This window comes from Anopheles gambiae, chromosome 2 (genome assembly GCF_943734735.2).
Source record: "Anopheles gambiae chromosome 2, idAnoGambNW_F1_1, whole genome shotgun sequence".
NCBI classification, from domain to species: Eukaryota; Metazoa; Arthropoda; class Insecta; order Diptera; family Culicidae; genus Anopheles; species Anopheles gambiae.
In genome coordinates this window covers 7,184,387-7,205,335 of record NC_064601.1, presented here as the reverse complement: position 1 = coordinate 7,205,335, position 20,949 = coordinate 7,184,387, and the positions used below count along the sequence as shown (strand labels likewise).

Genomic DNA, 20,949 nt, shown 5'->3' with positions numbered 1-20,949 from the left:
ACGGCTGATGCAATAACGTCATCGCTTTGCTCACGCACGTCATTACAATGTTTGGCAAAGGTTTGCAAACGAACCAAAAATCTCTTTTCTAAAGCCATCGACAAACGCCGTGTGTACCCTCGTATGACCGTGAGCTGAATGGTTGCTTCGGTTGCCCTGAGCTACTCGGCCTGCTAGCATTTGCTCACAAAAATCATGAAACATTCTCCAAAACATTGCTACCTAAAAGGGAACAACACACCCTTTTTTCTAAAGATTTATTTTCTACCTGCTAACAGAAGACTTCGCTGTGCATGCGTTCGAAGCGTCTTCAGCCCGTGCTCTGCCGCTTTATCTTTCTTCTCTGCGTTCGTTTTGCTACCCCCCCGCTTGCCATCCCTTCCAGCAGGGGGTTGTTTCGGTTGCTGCGATGGGTACGAGCCGGGCGTTAGAAAAAGCATTTGATGGCTGAGCGTTATGCATCGCTAGCGTAGCATGTGGCCGGCGAATGGGGTGGTTGGTTGTGACCGGCAGAAAGCATACTTACCTGGCACAGGGGTTACCGTGATCACGAAGGCGGTTCCCCCAGGGCGAGGCCTGGCCATTGCACACTTGGGCTGGGTTGACCCCTGCGATTATCCCTCATGTGGATAACTCGTGTGCGCAATTTTTGGTAGCCGGGAAGTGCGTCCGCGCACATCCCGATTTAATCTCTATAACATAAACTCATTTAAATTTGTAGCAACTCTAGAGAGATAGAACTTGTTTCACTCTTCAGCTTGATAGTATTACGCCGTTTGAAAAACTATCTCGATTTCTCTTAGAAAAAATTTGCATAGACATGTCTATTTGGTACGACAATATCATCAGGTTTGGAGATAACCACGTACTGAGTAAGAGTGAAAGGGTTCTTTCAATCCTACAAGAGCATGTGTTTGAATTCCATTCGCCATTCAATTATGCTACTTTTATGTTTGACTTTTTGAGATGTTATTCCCACTTATTTGGAAAATACTTTCCAAAAAAAAAAGAGACAACCCTGCATAGAGAGTCGCACAATTGAATTGCAATGAGCGATTTCGGCCGGTTCCATGGTACAATTGTCTACTTGTACGACTTAACAACACACTCATCATGGGTTCAAACCTCGTATGGACCGTGGTCGTTATACGTAGGACTGACATTTTTGCAATGATTAATTAATACACACAGTTTCCCATTTCTTGTGTGCTGCTGCATAATCAATCATGGACGAAATTGATTTTGTTGGACGAATTTTTACTGACCAAAAATCGTTTTTCACCAGTCCTGTATGTTGTTTGATACGTCACGACGACAACACAGTGCGAACTGTCAAATCTAAGGCAGCAAAAATGTAAACAAAACAGTTCTGATTGCATTTGCTAATGATAATGCTGTTAAATGCTAATAATTAAGTAAATAGAGCGAGACATGATTCACACACACCGTCGTAAAGCTTAAGTTCTCTCCTTTCCGTATTTGTACATGAAATGTGTAAAAATGTGTAAAATGTACGTGGCAAACTCATTTTCTTGAGCGACACACTAAGCAGCATAAATCGCATACTGACTTGTTTTCTCTATTTCTAATATCTCTCATCAAAACAAATGTCAAATTTGGGACATAAGGGAGGTATGTTATTTAACCGCATTTTAACGGTTATTCCACGATGAAAATGTCCATTTTTCCATATGTCCTAATAGAAAAAGTATATTATAATCCGTTCAAAGTTCTCGCTACCGTAATTACGCCTGAAGGTAGATCATCTTGTATACACACAGCAGCTTCAAGCTTTCAAGTGCCTGGGAAACTTCTACGAAAGAGCGAGAACGCTCGACGTTTTTCCTCAATTTTCCGACCCATGGGAGGAGCTAATCGATTGGGCTGAATGATTATTAGTTTTAATCCTATCCTTCGCTGCCCTCAGATTGCCTTCCGAAAGTGTGAGATTTTCACCTACCCAAAGCCCGTCAATGACACTCGCAATCAAAACAAACACATTTTCGTACTAATTGTTTCCTTTCACCACGCAACGGCGTAACATGAAAAGTGATAGCCGGTAGCATGTGTAAATTGATTCCATTCCTTTGAGAATTGAGTATGCTGCGAGTGCAGCTGCTTTTGGCTTGTATTGGCTATACACCACCGGGCACCACCCGCACACGGTCCCAAGGATCGATGAAAACCCAAGGATCCTTGTTTCCAGTAATACGAAACATGGGACGAATTGATCAACGAAAACATGGCAACGACCAGTTGTCTCGCTTTGCCGCAATGAGGGCACACACAAACATTTCTGAACATTTTCCCCGAAACCCGTACACACCCTTAGGACGCGTCTCGTTCGCACGCGCAATCACGGACGACCGTGCGCACACGCAACCCCCGGGCGTACGACTGAGCGCACGCTGTCACGCTTTTCCGGCACACAGGGCGATCAGTACTGATCGTGCTTTTCCTTGGCGAAGGTTTCATCTCGCGCTCTCCGTGTCTCCTTCCGTCTGTTTCGCGTACGTGTCCTCCGCTCAGTGTCCGCACGTGTGTGTGTGTGCGAGTGTGTGTACGCCGTCTTGTGCTAAGATTCTTTTCCAAGAATTCACACTACCCGACGACGGTTCTAATCTCACCCTATGCTCGTGGAGGGTTGAATTGATGTGCGCAGGGGAAGGGGCGGTGTATCGTTTGTGTGACACGACGACAGTTTCGGGGGGAATCAATCTGTGTGATGACAAAGTTTAATCGTGCCGGGGGCCGCAAGTCGGCGGTCAAGAGTGAGCTGGCCGGCTGCTTCAAGCAGGGGTACGAGGTGGAGCATCGGGCCTACGGCGAGCTGATGCCTACCGGCACAGGGATCATGCCGTCGATGATGCACGGCAAAGCGAGCGGCGCTACTGGCAACTTTGGTGCGGTGAATGGTGTGGGCCTGCAGCAAAAAGGTGTCCTCTCGCTGCAGGGAGGTATGGTGGGGCCGGGTGGTGCAAATTTTATCGAAAACGGTGGTGGTGGTGGTGGTGGTAGTGATGGTGGTAGTTGTAATGCTAATAATGGTGGTGGTGGCAATGGCGGTTACTTACATGATCTTAGTGCGGAGCAGAAGCTGAAACTCAACATCCAGCAACTTCATATCCGACAGAAACAGCTGCAGCTTACCGACTACGACGACAACAGTCTCAGCTCGGAGGAGCATGTGCTGGCACCCGCCGCCGGTTGCATGGCCAGCCCGAACCGGCCGTGCCTGACGTGGGCCTGCAAGGCGTGCAAAAAGAAGAGCGTCGCGGTCGATCGCCGGAAAGCGGCCACCCTGCGCGAGCGGCGTCGGTTGCGGAAGGTTAGTGTCACAGTGCCGCGGACAGGCACGCGTTTACAGGCCGCCGCGACAAACAACTGAAACTGCGCTGTCTGCGAAAGACATGCTTTTATTGGAATGTAGCACCATTGAATGGTATTAAGTGGATCATGTTTTGGAAAAAGGGCTTTGGTGAAACAACTAGATTAACGCAACTGAGAATATTTCCATGAATGAAGTGCATGGTTAATAGTGGCAAAAATGGAATTACACTGACATTGTGTTGCTGTAGATAGATGTCTGGTTAATATCCTCTCCGATGGCATATGTACATCCGGTTCTCACTTTGTTGAAATGTTTGAAACACGACTATGCTCCGGTTGCTTCAGGTTAAGCGGGAGAATAGTAAGGTTGGAGCTAAATTGACGTGTTGCAAAAGGCGTATTACTACATGTTGTATAAGTTTCACGAACACAGATTTGCTATGTTTAGTTTAGATTCTTCTAAATTTTTAGATAATCAGCTAGTTCACAAACGCGATGGTAGCGGGAACTGTTGAAGCAATGGCCAAAAATGAGATTTTAATGGTGACTTTTTGGGTATTTTTTGAATAATTCATCATACTCATGAAATGAATTAAATCAATCGATGAGGACACTGCTGCAATCGTTCATCTTCGAGTGCTGATTAGACAACATGCCCCTCATATGTTCAAGCCCCGAATGAACCGTGCCCCCATACGTAGGACAGACTACGTATCCTGCTACTGTTCGAGTTACAGTTCCAGTGAACGTGACATTTGGTGTTTTATTTTTTTGCTATATTTCATTAAAAATTGCCACAATATGGCTTATCGCACACCAAAACAAAGGATATTCAAGCACGCGGGTCAGACTGTGAACAAAGCGGAGATTCACAAGGAAATGCATTTAATTCATTATTTCAATGTGTTTTACGATCTAAATTGTTGGGGAATTGAATATTCTTTCTTTTGGTGGACGGTAAGCCATGTTCTGATAAATATTAATGAAATGACAAAAAAACTAAATTTTCACGATTATTTTCTCGCAAGTTCTAAATCAACTTTATAGTATTAAATAAACCACTGAAAGCCAAACTTATTAGTGACACAGGCAGACCTTGACGGACAACGGTAGTTGTACCACAGAAGAAGAAGAAGAAGAAGAAGAAAAAGAAGAAGAAGAAGAAGAAAAAGAAGAAGAAGAAGAAGCTGATTAGTTATACCTTAGCTTTAACTAATGCCTAAGTCAGATATAATCCGTAGTTTGTTTAAGGATTAAGTCAAATTCGTACACATCGATCAGTTCAGGGAAGCATTGATAATCGGGTTTTCAATGTTTTGTTCTTCTAAAAATTAAATCAGACTAGTGTGACGTTTTCAAACATTAAAAACGCCAATGCTCGCCAATGCCTCAAACTCGAGTTAGAGCAAACGAGTGATCTTTGAAAGTGAAATTGGTTCAAATTTGTTCCCACAAAACACTTCATTGCTTGGTTTTTACTAGTCGTCTTTGTGCTACTCTTGCTGCAGTAATGTTACCTTACTATGTGCTTGAATTCAGAATTTATGGTACAATCGAGTGTTGTAGTAAGCAAATGTTTGTAGTCTTATTTAGTTAACCAAGTCATAGAATAGTTCTACGGGAGGATCTCTTGTCTTGGTGGGAATTGAAACATGTACAATCTTCTACGCCGTTCTTTAGAATGTACCGTGGGTCATCCTTAAATTCCCTGCAGGCCCTAAACACATAAGATCAACAATTCTATATTTAAAGTATATTTTCACATCTAAACCAATGTGGTTTTGTTTTAGATAATACAAAAAAACAGATTCACTTACCTTACCTTAAACTCCCACTCACTCACCCTGCAGGTAAACGAAGCATTCGAAGTGTTGAAGCGACGCACCAGCACGAACCCAAACCAGCGGCTGCCGAAAGTGGAGATCCTTCGCAACGCGATCGAGTACATCGACAGCCTTCAGGCGCTGTTGGATGTAAGTAGCACCCTCGTGTCCATTATCCTTCCCCGGTGATCATCCCATCCTCACTGTATTTCACTAATACACACAACCACACATCTTCCCTCTCTCCACCAGGAAACACCGCCTCTTCACCAAGGCTCGGATATCATCAGCAACGGTAGTGGCGCAGGTCTCTCAACACCTCAGGACTACATGGTAAGCGGTTGGCGCTGTCTAAAAGGGATGGAAAGGCGACTAATTAACGCCCGTAAATGTGCTGTTTGTCGCGTATCACTTCACAGCTGGGTCCTCCGCTCGTTTGCGGATCTCAGCTAGGCGGCGTTCTGTTCGGCGATGGCATGCACTTGTTGCGCTTTTTTCCAGCAACGGCGTGAAGAAACGGCCCAGATGGGGAGCGCGAAGGGGAAATTTATCGTGATTTAATTGTTTGTTGATAAACATACGCGATTGCCATATGGTGTGTTATGATGAGGAGGCGAGGCTTCTTTTTTTGTTTTTTTTTTTTTTGGCTGGTTGATCTCGTTGGTTGCGATCGCGAGATGGTGTACACTTTGTGTAACCAGAGGTTTTGGACCTGGTGAAATCTGTTTGCCATTTTGTTCGGTGTTCTTCCTTCCCTTCCAAATGTTCGCCGGGTTGACAAGTGAACCGGGAAAAGATTTATGACACTACGCGAACGGACCACCGATTTCATTAATCGTTTGGCCCTCGGTTTTGTACGTGTGGTCTCCATCAGCCCTCTGTCTCTACCAAACCAGGACCGGTGTTCACTTTGTATCATTACGGCGGAACGACCCTATATATTGCCCGACAGTTTTACCTCTGCCAAAAAAACAAACACTCCATTCCGCGCACGCCATGTTACTGTTTTGTGCCAGTGTTGCTACTGCTGCTGCTGGAAGATTAATGTTCTCTGCCCTTGCCAGAAGCAAACGTGCATGAGTAGTGGGATGTGTGAAATTCTTTCGCCTGTGTGTTTTTGCACGAATTTAGCAAAAGATGGTGCTGTAACCCTCGACGCAGGTTCACGGCGACCGTGTCCCGGCACGGTGTGAAGATCCGGCGTTGAAAACATAATTAGTTCCATCTTTAGCCTACCATCTTCTTATGGGAAAACGTTCCCCCGGTTAGGAATGTTAATGCAATTCTGGACCATTTTACTGTGCGTTTTTGTCAGCAAAATCACTGCTGCAAACTCGTCCAGCGCGCCCTCTCGGCGATCGACTAACAAGAGAGAAAGAGAGTTCGGTGATGAGAAATGTCCAATCATTTATTTCCTCGCTAGTCATAATATGTCAAACTGTCACGACAAATGTCAGCGACGGTAGGCAGTACAATTAGCCACACCGTAGAAGAAGATATTATTATCGAGAGTGTCCCCCCCCCCCCCCAGTGCACGTCGGCCCGGTAGAACGCACGTACGTGACAGTATAGGGCATAGGCAATCAACTCCAACCTCTCCAGAGTCAAGGGTCGGCTGTGCAAGTTGTCGCCACGACCGAATAGTGTGGGACGCCGGCCAACGAAGCGTGTTAACTACCGGGTTCGATACCGGGCCTGCTACACTGTGTCACTGTCACTGTGTCTGTGCCCTCTACCGTCCCGCTTGAGCCACACCATCACGCTCACACTGTTCGGTTGACAGACGTCCCGGAATCTCACCTCTCGTGGCGTACTATCTAGTTTGCGGGCTCTATCTCTAAACCCGGCTCGGAGCAAACCAAAGGGGATGAGGCGACAACTTGAGCAAACAAACCGCACACGACGCGCTGTCGCACGGTTCATCCATGACATGGATCGTCACACCCGATGGGACGCTGGGTTGTGCGCCTGGCACACGCACTCGGACCACTGGGGTAGGAGGCTTAGTAGGGATCGTTACACGGCTCGATAACTTTATTCTCTTGCCTGCTGCTGGGTGTATCCATTGCAAGAAGTTGAGCAACCTCTCTGGTGGTTCTGGGAAGGAAAGTAGGAAACGATCGATCACAATTAAGAAGCAATACATATCGGTACCCCCCCCCACCTGACTGTGTCCCTGTATGATCGAGAACATCGTTTAAGTTCCCCTTCAAAGGAGTGTCTTGGTGGAGGAGACCAGAGGAGGAGACAGAGGAGCTGGGGTGTCGATTCGCAATGCAAGACTTGATGCCGAGATATCATCCGTTCCTTGCGTCCGCTTCACATGTTTAAATTTGGAATCAAAAAGATGTCCCCTTTCCTTTCAAATCTCTCTTGCTAAACTCTCGAGGATCATGATCATGATGATGATCACGGTGATGCGATGGGGCTGCCTGCACCTACTGCAATGGCGCAACTTTTCAGCCAGTACATCGTTTTTAATGAGATTTAATTGCATGTTTCGATAAATTTGTCTTCGCTTGTGCCCCCAAGAGACCGTGGCGCGCTTCTGTGACGCCTTCCAGCCGCGTCGTGTGCCGTGGTCGCTGATCCTCTCCCAGCCGAACCGCCCCAAGACACCCAGTGCAAATACTGCCCGCGCTTGGTGATGAGAAGGTGATGCGCGCATCTGTTGCGCCCTGCTTGTGCGGATCACCAGCGCATTACCCAGTGCGGCGGACGAAGATCGTTTCGTTTTTACTTTATCGTTCGTTTAATCTTCTGGTCCGCCGCGGTCGTAAAGTTACGCGGGATGATGAAAAATGTCACATTTGGAAGGAAAAAGCGGAACACGAGTGAGACGATACGGACGAAAAGTGAAGCGTGCTAGTGAAGGAGGGAGAGAGAGAGCGAAAAAACATCATATCCCTCAAATATTTTTCCATTTCCCCCGCCCGTAATGTGGTACTACGTGAGTTGGAGTGGAGTGTCGTACCCTAGGGCTTCTTATTTTCGTACCACACGAAAGACTCGCGCGGTTTTCCACATCCTATCGACGCAACATGCATGGTTGCGGTATGAAATGTTGGGGTTTTTTTTCGGTTGTGATGCGTAATCTTACATCCCGTAGCATCGTTTGTCGCAGATTTCTCCGAACACGCGTCCGTGCCCAGGAAATGGACCATTTCCCTTGATCTTATGGGGTTTTTTTTGTCATGCGAGTGTAGTGCGCAATGCACAACATGCTGGTTCTACTGCAAGAGTACAAGGTGTTTTGGGGTTTTGCTTGTAGATGCAGTTGTACATGCTTGGAAAAAAAGATCGTAGTGATGTTAAACATACTGTTCTTCTGTGGAGAATACAGACTTTGCAAGGTTTTGGTACCAGGTTCTTTACAGAGAGATAACTCAACAATATCCAAACAGCCTACCCTCTTGCACTGAGTGTCTTTTTTGTAGCTAAAATGTGGTCATTTTACTCACATACCTCGGTTTTTTAGACTCTTACAACCCCGCCGAGTCATCAGTGTACGTTCTGTCAGTTCCCGGAATCGTTGAGCGATTAGGGCCGACCGATCGCCGTAAATCTGCTACAGACTACAGACCATCTTATCGTACGTGAAGTTAATGGCCTCTCCGCTGCGGCTGCTAATTACAAACAGCTCACATTCCCTTGTGTGAAATACCTGTGCACTTCACAAACGATCATGTAAACTAAGCGCCTCTGCCGCCGTGTCCCTGTGATCGTTTTGACACTGTCTCGTTCTATTAGCGATGTACACCACAACACCACCACCAGGACGGGGGATGACGTGGGTGGTGGTTTCGATACATTGCCCAGACGGGGGATGTTTTCAAGCAAATCGTAATTCTTCCCGCTCACGACCTTCCTGTCATCGGTGGAATGTGAATCTGCGCATTCTTGGGCGCGTACGGATGGCAGGAAACAACATCACCGATCGGGGATGATGATCAAGACTTTTTCCCCGTTGGCCTTTGCCATTGCCGATTGGAACTCGCACTGTTGACAAATTCTTCCCAAGGTCAACCGGCTCAATAGCTCCCAGATGATGTAAGTGCCACCCTGCTTAGCACCACACACCATGGGTCACCGGCTTTGTGGTTAACGCCGCCGCGCCGACCGGATGAAAAGTGGTCAAGCGTTTGTTACAACTGTCAGTAGCCAGCGAAACGACGCATCAAAGGTATGTGTGCCCAGACCGTAGGCGCAAGCGTCTAGGCGAAACTGAACCCGAATTGTTGGTGATTGGGACTGGGCGGCGAGGGGCAAAAAACGGCTTGTTTTTAAAGTGTGACATTCCCGTACGCGTTCACCGTTCATTCATTCACCAGACGGTGTGCGGAACAACCACGGGAGGTAACAAATCGCCCCGGATCCGGCCACGACAGACGACGACGACGACGTAGAGAGGGGACCACTATGTGTCATCTTTCATTTTCAGAACAATTCTACAACACTGCTCCACGGTACAACAAGCGGAGTCTGACCCGATCGGGACGATCGGGCGGGTATTTTAAATCGCTTGTTTGGCTTTTCCATGATGAGTTAAATTAATCTAACGCCACACACGCACACACACACACCGGGTTGAAGGCTTCGCGCTTTAATCGGTTAGTCTCGGCAAATGGGCCGAGCTAAGTGCGGCCATTTGAAAAGATTATCGCGCTTTAATCCTACTGTTACGCGGAATGCCGCGTGCTTGGCGGCTTGGGCCAGGCTTGCGCTGCAGAAAGATCTTTTTTAAAGTAAAATTATTCACCCTTCACATTTATAACGCCATAGTGATGGCGTCCTCAGACTAGTGCTCTCCCGAGGATTGGTCTTTTTGTTTTGCCGCTAGGCAATTGTATCCCTTCAATTATACTATGCGTTTACTATTTTTAGCACTTTCAGGAATGATAGTAATTTCTCGTTTATAATCACAACATTCGGCTGCGCCATCGCCTCTGTCTCGAACTTTAAGTGTGAGTGTTTGAGTCCGCAAGTGGTGCGCCGAACTCAGCTGGGATTAATTAAAACTCCACAAGCGACTTAAAACACTCCCCCCAAAGCTAATGAGTATGTGCTAATTGTGCACACCACGTACCGATGATGACGATGATCACGACGACGTTCTTCTTATGCACGCGCTGTGAGACGTGTGACCCAAAGGTTTATGTCGGCCCGCGATCTCTAAGAAGCTCTAAGGTGTTAAAGTTCATTAACGTTGAAATGTAGTTCCCCGCCCATCGAATGGGGGAAGAGATCACACGCATTTTTGTCGTGTGCAATCCGTGCTGCCTGCTGCTTTTGCTGAATGAAACATTCGCTCCTGTATGTATCCACAGCAGCATCCACTTCCTTGGTGCTACGTATGACGCGGTGTGTTTCTACTTTCCCTCTGGTGGCTTTTTGATTAATTAGTGAATTAGCCCTACACTAAGTGCAATTAATTAAAGCTTACCCACACACCCCAGGGGCGGAAGGGAGATTCGATATCAAAGCCGCGGCTTCGGATGCAGCGGCTCATGCAAAACCTCACCTCGTTGGCGGCATTCGAGTGCCTCTTATCTGACAGCTCGGTGACGCGTACTGTCGGGGTGTACAACAGCCAAGGACCGCCCGCCGCCTGCCATCAAACTGGAACATACACACACACTCCTCCCACTATGAGCAGGGGAATGTTCAAACGGATTAGAATTTTGCAGGCCGAGTAGTTAAAGAGATGTTAGTGCGGTAGTAAAACATGGTCAGCTCGGCCTCAAATTCCACCTTTGACGCCCAAAAATTGAGACGCGTTTGCGCGACAGAGGGCGTCGTGTGTGTGGTGGTGTGTAGCTGTAGTTGGAATTTAAATTAAGATGTTTACCCCGTTGGCAATAGAACTGCTTTTCCATCGAATGACGTTAGCGAGTGCCTGTGGGTTGGAATGTTTGGACACTACCGGAACGGGTCTAGCTTGTACTCGGGGGACATTTACAGTTGGCCACTTGCACGAATGTGGCGGACGGGGGGAGTGAGTGGGTGGCATTTATGGCATGATGTCCTCTCTCTCGACTAAACGGCTAATTGCGATAGCGATGCAATGTTAATGATTTCATTAGGACATTCCAAAATAAGTTTTCCCTTCTGAATTGAGCCTTCTGACATGAGACATGTTTTTGAATGGTATCTGAAGTAATTGGCTTACATTGAGAATAGAGACACACTGCTTTCAGTATCTTTATGTTAGTCCTTGTCCACGGGTTTAATTTGGATAAAGATATCTCTCCAAATATATCCGATAGATAATCCAATACATCTAGGTATATTACCTATCATCTTCAAATTCACTACATTCTAATTTCGGCTGATTATTCTTCTATCCAGCGTTTATTAAATCATGCTTTAACTTATGCCTAAAATAGGCGCTTTAGATGGGAATCTATACCTATTCCGTCCTACAGCAGTCGATACATCTATTCAATGGACCATTAAGACTCTCGATCTCACTTCCAGCGCTAACCCTATTTAAAGCTACACTTCTGAAGCACCAATATGAATTATTGGCCAAACATTGGCACCTGAATGTTTCGATTAGAACATCTTTGTGAAATCCAATACTACATGATTCATCTTCTATGATATGTTAGCTATACGAGCTTCTACAGAGTACACCATTAAAAAATGTCACCTTCGGAGGTGTCTGCCTCCTTCTGATGAGCTGCCTTCTTCATGTTCATCCATCACGCAACAACCGATTTGATTCGCCGCGAAATTTCGGAAGTCTGTTTGATGTTGTCACAGCATCCACCGATAAACACGGTGCGTTATACATCACCTGCAATTTGCCCTCTTGCTTGTCTGTCTTGACGGCGGCTTCGGCGAACGTTCTCCCAAGGGGAACTTTATTGCGGCTCGCAATTTATGACGGCGTGTCGAAACTGACGACCGCAAATGTGCAGTTTTGCCGGATGGGGAGGGGGAAAAACCGGCACTAAAAGCACCCATGTCATAAAGCAACAGGAAACGATCCCAGCCCCACAGGGACAGGTTAACACTCGCGTACTGTTACCAAACCGTACAAAACGCCCAGTTCCGCCAATTCGGCAACGGTGAACTGTTCAACAGACACGCGGGGCCCAGGGGTGAAGTGAATTCATCCATCTATCTATCCACCTGCAAAACGTGGAGGACGACGGTGTGTATCTCGCATCGCTTCGCTGGCGGCTTCTAGCTTCGCTGGCCAACCGGCAAGACACCAGTCAAAGAGCATGATTAACAAATTATGATCTAATTAAGCGGGATTAATCATTCATTTGGGAGAGAGAGAGTGAGTTTCGTCCCCTTCCGCGACAGGCTTTTAGTGATTGTGCAAGCAACATGATAGCAAGAACCGGGAGCGCTTTGGGGAGCGGGCAGGGTGAAAGGTTCATATCTTTCGTGAGTCATTGTTTTTAATCCACCCAAACCGAGAAACAGAGAGCGAGAGAGATGGATCGTATTCTTGGGTTTATGGGCAACAATCGCACGGCAGTCCAATCGCTGTTTGTTGCCCATCCTCAACCCCAGTTCTAATGCCGTCCCAGAGGTTGATGGGGATTTTATACGCGCGAGACGCGTATGATGGCAAAGTGGCAGTAGTGGGCGCGCTACTTTACGACTGATCTGTCAGCTACCGGCCAAAAAAAAAAAAAACACACGCATGCTGCTGCTGCTGCTTCTGTGGGGCAAATAATTTTTAGCGTAATAAATTTCCCCTCACCCACCTTCCCCTTTTGGGAGATCGCTACACCATCGTCCGCTTCGCTTTCCCACACGAGTAGTCCGCCACAGGACAGTTTGTCTCATGCCATCGGCCATCATTTTAATTCTGGAAAAATTTGTTGTTCTACTAAAAAACAACCTACACACACGCGCGGGAGACTAGAGAGAGAGAGAGAGAGGCAACAAATAGATGCTTGTTGTCACATTTTCCAACACTTTTGTATTCTTTTGCACAGAGGGAAGGAAAGCTGGGTAACAAAACAGAAACACACAAAAGCAACCTTATTTCCCTGGTGTGCGCGCGCATTCGTTCCTCCGTTCATCCTTGGAGTTGCCACCGAAGATGACATTTTTCAATACCGGCACGCACGGCACACACCGGGCCCAATCTGGCCGAGTAAATAAAGTATTAAGATGTTAAGACTGCTTATTTTTAAAAGTCTCCCGCTTGTCGATGCTCGCGCGCACACCCCGTTCGAGCTAATCCGCGCGCCGAGCGGATTGTTGCGTGTGTGTGTTATCCCTTCGGGGGGTGACACACACAAACAGGAGCACCATAACCATAATTTCTCGATAAATTATTTTTTAATATTTCCTCCTGGATTAAGGCCGGGCGTGCCGTGAATAAACGACAGCACACCCTTCCCTAACAGAGGAGGAATGTTTTGAAGCTGTCACGGAGAGTGAAAGTTTATGAATTCCGCCACGCCACGCCAATGATAGGAAATTCCCGTGGGCCTCGTAAGAAAATAGACAGAAAGAACTAAAGAGAGAAAGAGAGAGCGTGCGGTATGAAAAATGATACCTTCATTGGCGCGATCGCGATGATGATCGTAAGTTTTCCGCGCAACAGTGACATTTGATCGCTCGACGGTCGACGGGGTGTAATGTAACGGGGTGTATGGCGCACAGCATCCTTCAATGGCCTCCATCCACGGCACTCACGACAACCACTTATCTTATTTTTTGTTCACGCTAGTTGTCGATCGCTAGAGTTGTCACCTTGTGAGCGGGTGTGACACGGATGCAGTGTACTCCGAAGCTACTTGAGCAAAAGGGTCCTTTTTTCCCTTCACTAGAGAGCGAGCCTCTTGAGCGCCTAACCTGATTGGGAGTTGTTGGAAATTGTTTGGAAAGGTTTCCCAACCCAAGTGTACATGTACGTGTGTGCGTGTGGAACATCCGAGGGTGAAAGATAGGGGAGGGCAAAAAAGCCGAGACCTGAAAACCAGCGAGCTGCTAACACGCCGATACAAATAGCCGACTGTCTAACGGATACATGATTTTGTAATATGTGACTTTAAATGCCATCCTAAATCTTGCGCTAAGTGGTCCGTATTATAGGCGACACTTTTTCTCAGTTTCTTCTCTCCCCTCCTCGCTCACCGCTCCGGATGCGTTCGGCGGCCTTCCTGCTGCACACGACGTTCCCAGCTGGTCACAGTTCGCCGCCACCTTCGGAAAAACACTCGACGTGACGCCATCGAACCGTATCGGTTTCAGACTCCGCTTGCGTCTGCCACTGCTTTTGCCTCTTCTCCTTCTGGTAGCGTTGTGGATGTAAAACCATGTCACCTATACGCCCATCGATTCGTCAGCGTTGCTCGTTTACAGCGTCCCGGGGCTTGTTGTTTATGCCCACCCGGAGAATTAGCTGCTGTGTAGCCTTGCCATTGCCCTGCCCTTGAAAGTAAGGGGCGAAGGCACCGGGAACGGATGAGTTGTTGTTGTTCGGTTCGTGCATTACGATAACGCGTCAAGCCTCGAGCGAGACACGCCGAGACCGGACGTAAGTGCTTCTGTGCCGGGGTACAGAGAGGCGCGCGCACGGGAGTTGCGGGTCCAAATTCCCAAAACGGGACACCACCACGGGGATGATGTGTCGTGTACGTTTTTAAGCACAATTGCTCCTCGTACATCAAAATAAACAAGGATATGGAGGACATTATTAGGCAACGGTGGTAATTTCGTGCAGCTTAAGTGGTAGATGTTGTTTCGAGAGCTCGTTATATTAGACACAACTCTCGAGCGTGCTCTAAAGCCGTACTAGATCTTTCGGTTGAGTAACTGTTGAGGGCTTATCGAAGATGCGAGAACGGAGAAAGTGTTTCATATCTGAAGTACTGTTTGCGTTCCAAATACCAAAGCAACGTAGTCCACTTAATAGAGTAATAACCGCCACTCCTCGATCGATGATGACAGGCCACTTCTTGAACGCGATCAACACCTCACACCCAACTGCTGTTCGGTGAATCAATTTTAACTCATCTACAGCTTCGTTGGTGACTCTTCATGACCATGGTCCTAGCCTTCGAATCGCTTCCTGGTGTCCCACTTCTCATCTCATCTTCCCCAAAACCACACACTAATGACGCGATTCCGCACATAAATCGTTCATTTTATGCTGACAATTTTCGCACTCGAAACCTCACAATGGGGACGTAGCCGAAGAACGCTACCAAAACCATCGGTCACTGTTGCAAAGTAACTGCAATCGTAAATGCCACCGGGTTATGCGCTCGGACGAGGCACGACGCCGACAAGAATTGCGGAATTGCTTTACGGTACGGTGGCGTGTGCGCAATTAAAGATCGCCGAGAGCATCCATCGCAGGGACCACCACACACCACCATCAGCATTGTTTGTATTGGAAGATTCAAACGGAATTCGTTCTTCAAGAGGACCCGGGCTATCAATTCCTCCGATTCGGCAGCCCCAAAAGGGTGCTTCTTCACTCATTTCGTCCACGATCGTCATCATCATTGTTGATGTTGGTAGTCGAAATTAGGCCGGGATGGTGTGGGGTGTATACGACGGCTCAAAAATAGAACCGTTCGAAGGGGGAGGTTTTTTCCCCCCATCCGGATAGTAGTAGTTTGTAAATTGTCGCATATCGCCATAGCTCAATCTTTTTCCTCGGGTGTCGTTCCCAGCTCACTGCACTACAAAACCGCGCGCTGCTCAAACACGATCGACCCCACGAGCGTCCCAGCGGCCGTAGATCCGTTTGATGTTTGTGTAGAGTTAAATGGCACACACCCAAACATAAGCAATCTCCCGACGTGTTCTGTCTCTCTCCCTTCTCCTTCGTTGCCTCATTTAACCGAAGGTTTCCCATCGACCAAACCCTCCGGCCTCCACCCTGCGGGCAGGTCGAGGAGACAGCGTAATATATACCTTTTGTGTCACACTTCCACCCCATCATAGCGGAGTGTGATCGCGATCGCGTCTCCCGTTGGTGCGGTACCTCCACGACCCTCTCCCTCTTCGCTTTCCGACAACGATGGCGATCCGGGCGAGGAGGGGGGGGGGGAAGCTAAAAGATATGGCGACGACTTCATTTTATTTTATTGCCGAATGTCATCTTTTTTAATTGACGTTATAGAAACGTCGTAAACGCGCGAGCGAGCGCACTCTCGGTGGGGAAAAACGCGATGCCTGCGACGCCCCGAAAACATCGCGATCGGGGCCTGTCCCGGGTGTTGCTTTTGGAGCACACCGTGCGCTCCAACGACGTAGCCCACCGCTGCACGGCGAGGGCTAGAATAACTTACACTAAATTAGGCATCACAAATGTCGCGTTTGTTTCGGTCGCGAGCTCGTCGCAACGGCCGCACTTTTGTGTGTTTTTTGGAGTAGAAACCCGCCAATGAACGGTTGGGTACCGCAACACACACACACACACACACACACGCGCGCGTAGAGCAACCAAGCCGAGGCACGGGAATCTATTTTCGGGTTCACGCATTTACGGAAGCTGCACGCAGGACACTACCATCTGCGGCACTCTCCGCTCTTCGTCTGGATAGATCCGTGAATCAAATTCCGTACGATGCCATTGACAAGGAGAGGGGGATGAGCACGAGGTGATTCTGCCACCTCTACGACGTCGACCCGACGGCGGTGTCTTGGGGAAGGTCCCTGAGCGGACAAATTATCGTCATGTCTACAAGCTCATTTAGCTCGGCTTCCCTGTTGCCTCTCCATTCCCTAGCGCGATCGTACGACACATTAAAGACTCAAAACTTCATTTCATTTTGTCCATTTACAGAACTGCTGCTCCAACAGTTACCTGCGCGAGCGCTTGGGACAGCTGGGAAAGGACAACGACCGGTACTCACCCCTCACAGGTAGGAGATGATATTTGAAGCAAGGGAAGGAACGGGTTTGGCAAACGCGAGTGCCAAAGCCATGCACTATTGCCACACTGTCTGGCACCACTGATACTGCGGCCATGCACTAGAGCGCTCCCTCCTCCCGCCAAAACGAAACCACGTCGGCAAATGGGAAAATTATGAATTCAACCGTGCGTTGATTTATCTCGTCCCCTGACCGAGAACACGGGGGAAAACGGAGCAGGATGGGCAGGACTCTGCTATATTTAAGACACTTTGCAGTCCTGTTTCTCGTCTCCCATCCCCTCTGGGTGCAACACGTTAGATCAAAATAGTGTGTGTCCCTTCACTATCCCCTTCAGTAACACGCCATCTTTTTTCCCCCGTTTTGCTTCCACAGGATACAATCAAACGTCCATTTCCGCCTCCGCTACCGGCTCGAGCTTGGACTGTCTCAACCTGATTGTGCAGAGCATTAGCAACGGGGCGCAGCAAACAACAGCGCAACAGCAACTGCTGCTGCCGCCGCAAACCGCTTCCACCCTGGCCGAACACACGCCATCGCCAGCGAACGGACCACCGACCAGCGCCGCCGCGATGGCACAGCAGCAACTGTACAGCAGCGGCTCGTTCTGTTCGCCCTCTCCAGCATCATCAACATCATCCTCGTCATCCTCGTCGTCGTCCTCCTCCTCCTCCTCATCGTCATCGTCTTCCTCTTCGCCCATGTCGCCAGCGCCGTGCGCGGGATCGCACCACCACCATCACCATCAGCATCATCATCCACAGCACACAGGGAGCATGGGAAGCAACCGTGCCGTGGCACCAGCGACCACATCCGTTTCACTACCGTAGCAAATGGGGCGGCACGCGGAGCACGATGCGCGCAGAACGATGCGAAAATCTTTAATTAGTTGTACATACTTGCATAAGTGACGGAGAACACCAGCACACACAGACAGACACACCTTAACAATGCAGCGGCGGCGGATCGGCCTCGGGAAGATCGGATGGCGCTGCATGTTGTGTATGAACTATATGAAAGAGGTATTATTAGTGTAACAATCCGTTTAAGTGTAACTGCTAGCGAGCTACCAGCTACCGTACGAGCCGTAAAGTGTTAGTAAATTAAGCGACGAATAAATCATAACCTTTCAAATTGTGCCAAGCCGAGCAGACTGTAATGCCGTGTTTCTTTGCACCTTCAGCTTCCTAACGAGCTTCCATTTATTCTTCGGGGGTTTTGTGTGTGTGTGTGTATTCGCTTTTGGTTTGTTTTTTGTTCCTCCCGTCTATTGATTCTGCGAGGTTACGATGGTTTGGTGTAGCACTGGTTTGGTTTGGTGTTCATACTAGAAGTCAGTCTTATAGGTAGAGCATCGTATGTACCGATTTGGGTGGAAGACGTACCCGCACACTGCCGTACCGCTTATCCTCTATGCGGACGCTCGATTTCCAGTTGGCTCTAAAAAGGAAAAAAAGGTACATCTTTAGCTTCATTTTCACAATTTCCCCCCTGCATGCTTACCGGTTGTACATTACGAGCACCGTGCGCTTGTCGGGCCGCTCAAATGCAATGACCTGCACATCGCCGCTGGACGACTGCACCTCCAGCCGCACCGAGCCGGGCAGTATGAAGCGTGAAAAGTGTCCCAGCCCGTAGAAAATAGGCTGCTTGTACGCTTCCTCCCAGGACGTCCCGTTCACAATCACCGCACTCTCGACAAAGTTGTCCGCATAGTTCGGACCGCCGCGCTCATCGAGCACCAGATTCCAATCGATCCATCCGTGCACACTGTGCTGCAGATCCTGCATCACGTACACGATGTACGATTCGGCCCGCTCCCACGACCCCAGGATGGGCCGATGCTGCTGCAGTGGCTTGTCGCCCAGCGAGGCTTCCGTGTTGAAGATCCACTTGTCCGGATAGCGGGCGGCAGTCTGGTCGAGCAGGGCGGCCGGCGCCACACCGTCCCAGTACCAGTGGACGGCCAGCCCGTCCAGGTAGCGCGTCGCGTTCGGGTGGCCCTCGTCCATCAGCTTGAACCACAGCGGGAACGTGTACCGCTGATCGTCGCACCCGAACAGCTTCACCTCGCTGACGGCGGAAGCGCGGAGCGCCGGGCCGAGGTTCTTTCCCACCCAGCGGCCCTGGTCCTGCGCAATCCAGCCCAGGCTCATGAAGTGCACAAACAGGAAGCCGATCACACCGTTCAGCGGTTCGTTGCCGGTCGAGATGGCCCAAAAGTTTAGCCCGGCGGCACGCATCAGCTCCAGATAGCGCACGTGATAGTCGGCCCACGTCTGGTAGTACTCGGGTCGTAGCCGGCTGGCGCCCGTCCAATCGTTGTTCGTTTTCATCCACGGCGGCGGACTCCAGGCGGCACCGATCAGCCGTATCTCGCCGTTGCCCGTCACGTTCATCAGCTCCTTGATCTGGGCCACCTTCACCAGATCGCGCTCATCCAGATGGGTGAAGTTGGACAGGGTCGCATCGTTCACCGGCAGCTCGTTGTACGCCCACGGTGCCAGGTCAAAATCACAGCCACCGATCGGTACGCGCATAAACCGGTACGCAATGCCCTGCGTCGGCGAGAAGTACGCTTTGTACAGGCTTTCGCGCAGCGACGGGTTCAGCCGGCCCAGATTGTGCGACACGGCGCCGGTAAACGCGCCACCGAAACCTTCCACCCGCTGGTAGCGCCGCAACGGGTCGAGCGTGATCGTGATCTCCGCTTCCGCACGGATCGGCCGCTGCTGTTTGGCAGTGCGCGAAAAGTTGCCCTCGGTTTGGGCGAAGCGCAGCCCGCCACTGCTACTGGACACTAGCAGAAAGCTGCCCAGCTCCGTCGGCTCGCGGTACTCGAGCGTATCGCAGTACGTCGCATTGCACACGCACACCGCTCCGTTCGGATACTGCCGCAAGGCGCAGGGCAATCCGCCTGCCGTAACTGGAAGGAGAGAAGTGATTACACAACGTCCACGACGCGCCCCGTCCGTAACAGACTGTACCGTAACTTACCCAATGGTGTGTGAGACAATGCGAGCAGCAGCACACCACACACCGCCAAACTGCTCACCACCATCACCGGAACACGATCGCAACAGCGCATTGTTTTGCCGTTCGCCTGTGAACGGGTTCAACTTGAAACTGACCGCGCCGACGAGCCCCTTTGCCGTTTCGGGGTGATTCGTGGTTCGTGTTATCGCCGCGCGACTTTCTCTAACTCCGGGCCGCGTAGTAGTGGGGTGGTGAGTTCCGCGATAACGTGCTCTCTCAAACACGATGCGACGAATGCTCACCACACTTACACAATGGGTTCGTTCACGAATGGGCAATCGCATCGGACACTGGGAGAAACCACAACCCCGGGACAAAACCAGTAAATAATTAAAGCCTGCCTCAACGAGATCGTGGAGCACGCCTAGAACTGCATTGCTGGAAGTTAATAGGAGGAAGCCAACCCCTTCTTCCAATTGCGTACCATCCACCCCCGAGACCTACCCATTCCCAATTGAGTCATACAGAAGCATGTTGATAGAGTACGACAGAGAGAAGCAAACACACAAACACTCTCCGCTCAACTCTGTCCTGTGTGTGTGCGTCTGTGCGCCTTCATGCTGTTTTCGTTGTCGGCTACGCGACACACACACCCACACACACACCCCAGCCGGCGGTGTGTTGCACGTTCTAGATGTAAGCTATCAAAACATATTAACGCATGCAGTTGTCACGCACGCGTGACACGGCCTGTCCGACACTGTCACAGATGCAGTGCCACTCGGGGAAGAAGATTCTATCACAGACCTCACCCCCGTTCGGATAGGTACACGGGCAGAGAGCAGAGACATGTTCAAAAACTGACGGCAGCACATCCACTGTTGTGTGTTTTTCTGCGAGAGACAACGACGACGACGACGATGGTGGGATTGAGATTCATTCTGGAATAACAGAG

At 49.3% G+C, this 20,949-nt stretch overlaps 2 protein-coding genes and 1 non-coding gene across 3 annotated transcripts; 2 read left to right on the top strand and 1 right to left on the bottom strand.

Annotated features, from left to right (window-relative positions):
• Window positions 1–518: 518 nt before the first annotated feature.
• Window positions 519–684, top strand: LOC133392356 (U1 spliceosomal RNA). Its single transcript, XR_009765681.1, has one exon. It is a non-coding gene; the product is annotated as a U1 spliceosomal RNA (small nuclear RNA).
• A 1,634-nt stretch (window positions 685–2,318) lies between these two features.
• LOC133391323 (myogenic-determination protein) lies at window positions 2,319–18,166 on the top strand. Its single transcript, XM_061644743.1, has 5 exons — window positions 2,319–3,328; window positions 5,181–5,303; window positions 5,406–5,486; window positions 16,930–17,008; window positions 17,394–18,166. Exons 1-5 carry the CDS (start codon window positions 2,726–2,728, stop codon window positions 17,846–17,848), a joined length of 1,341 nt encoding a protein of 446 aa, XP_061500727.1. The 5' UTR covers window positions 2,319–2,725; the 3' UTR covers window positions 17,849–18,166.
• On the bottom strand, window positions 18,146–20,696 carry LOC1281524 (lysosomal acid glucosylceramidase). Its single transcript, XM_321447.6, has 3 exons — window positions 20,016–20,696; window positions 18,522–19,944; window positions 18,146–18,458 (listed from the first exon to the last, which is right to left on the bottom strand). Exons 1-3 carry the CDS (start codon window positions 20,104–20,106, stop codon window positions 18,359–18,361), a joined length of 1,614 nt encoding a protein of 537 aa, XP_321447.6. The 5' UTR covers window positions 20,107–20,696; the 3' UTR covers window positions 18,146–18,358.
• Window positions 20,697–20,949: the final 253 nt, after the last annotated feature.

What these genes read in the sequence shown, in the direction of transcription:
- LOC133391323 (XM_061644743.1), top strand. Translation starts at nt 2,726, where the DNA reads ATGACAAAGTTTAATCGTGCCGGGGGCCGCAAGTCGGCGGTCAAGAGT. An exon ending in AGCGGCGTCGGTTGCGGAAG is followed by an intron (nt 3,329 to 5,180) that starts GTTAGTGTCACA and finishes CTCACCCTGCAG; the next exon opens with GTAAACGAAGCATTCGAAGT. An exon ending in CCGGTACTCACCCCTCACAG is followed by an intron (nt 17,009 to 17,393) that starts GTAGGAGATGAT and finishes TTGCTTCCACAG; the next exon opens with GATACAATCAAACGTCCATT.
- LOC1281524 (XM_321447.6), bottom strand. Translation starts at nt 20,106, where the DNA reads ATGCGCTGTTGCGATCGTGTTCCGGTGATGGTGGTGAGCAGTTTGGCG. An exon ending in ATTGTCTCACACACCATTGG is followed by an intron (nt 19,945 to 20,015) that starts GTAAGTTACGGT and finishes CTCTCCTTCCAG; the next exon opens with TTACGGCAGGCGGATTGCCC. An exon ending in GTGCTCGTAATGTACAACCG is followed by an intron (nt 18,459 to 18,521) that starts GTAAGCATGCAG and finishes TTTCCTTTTTAG; the next exon opens with AGCCAACTGGAAATCGAGCG.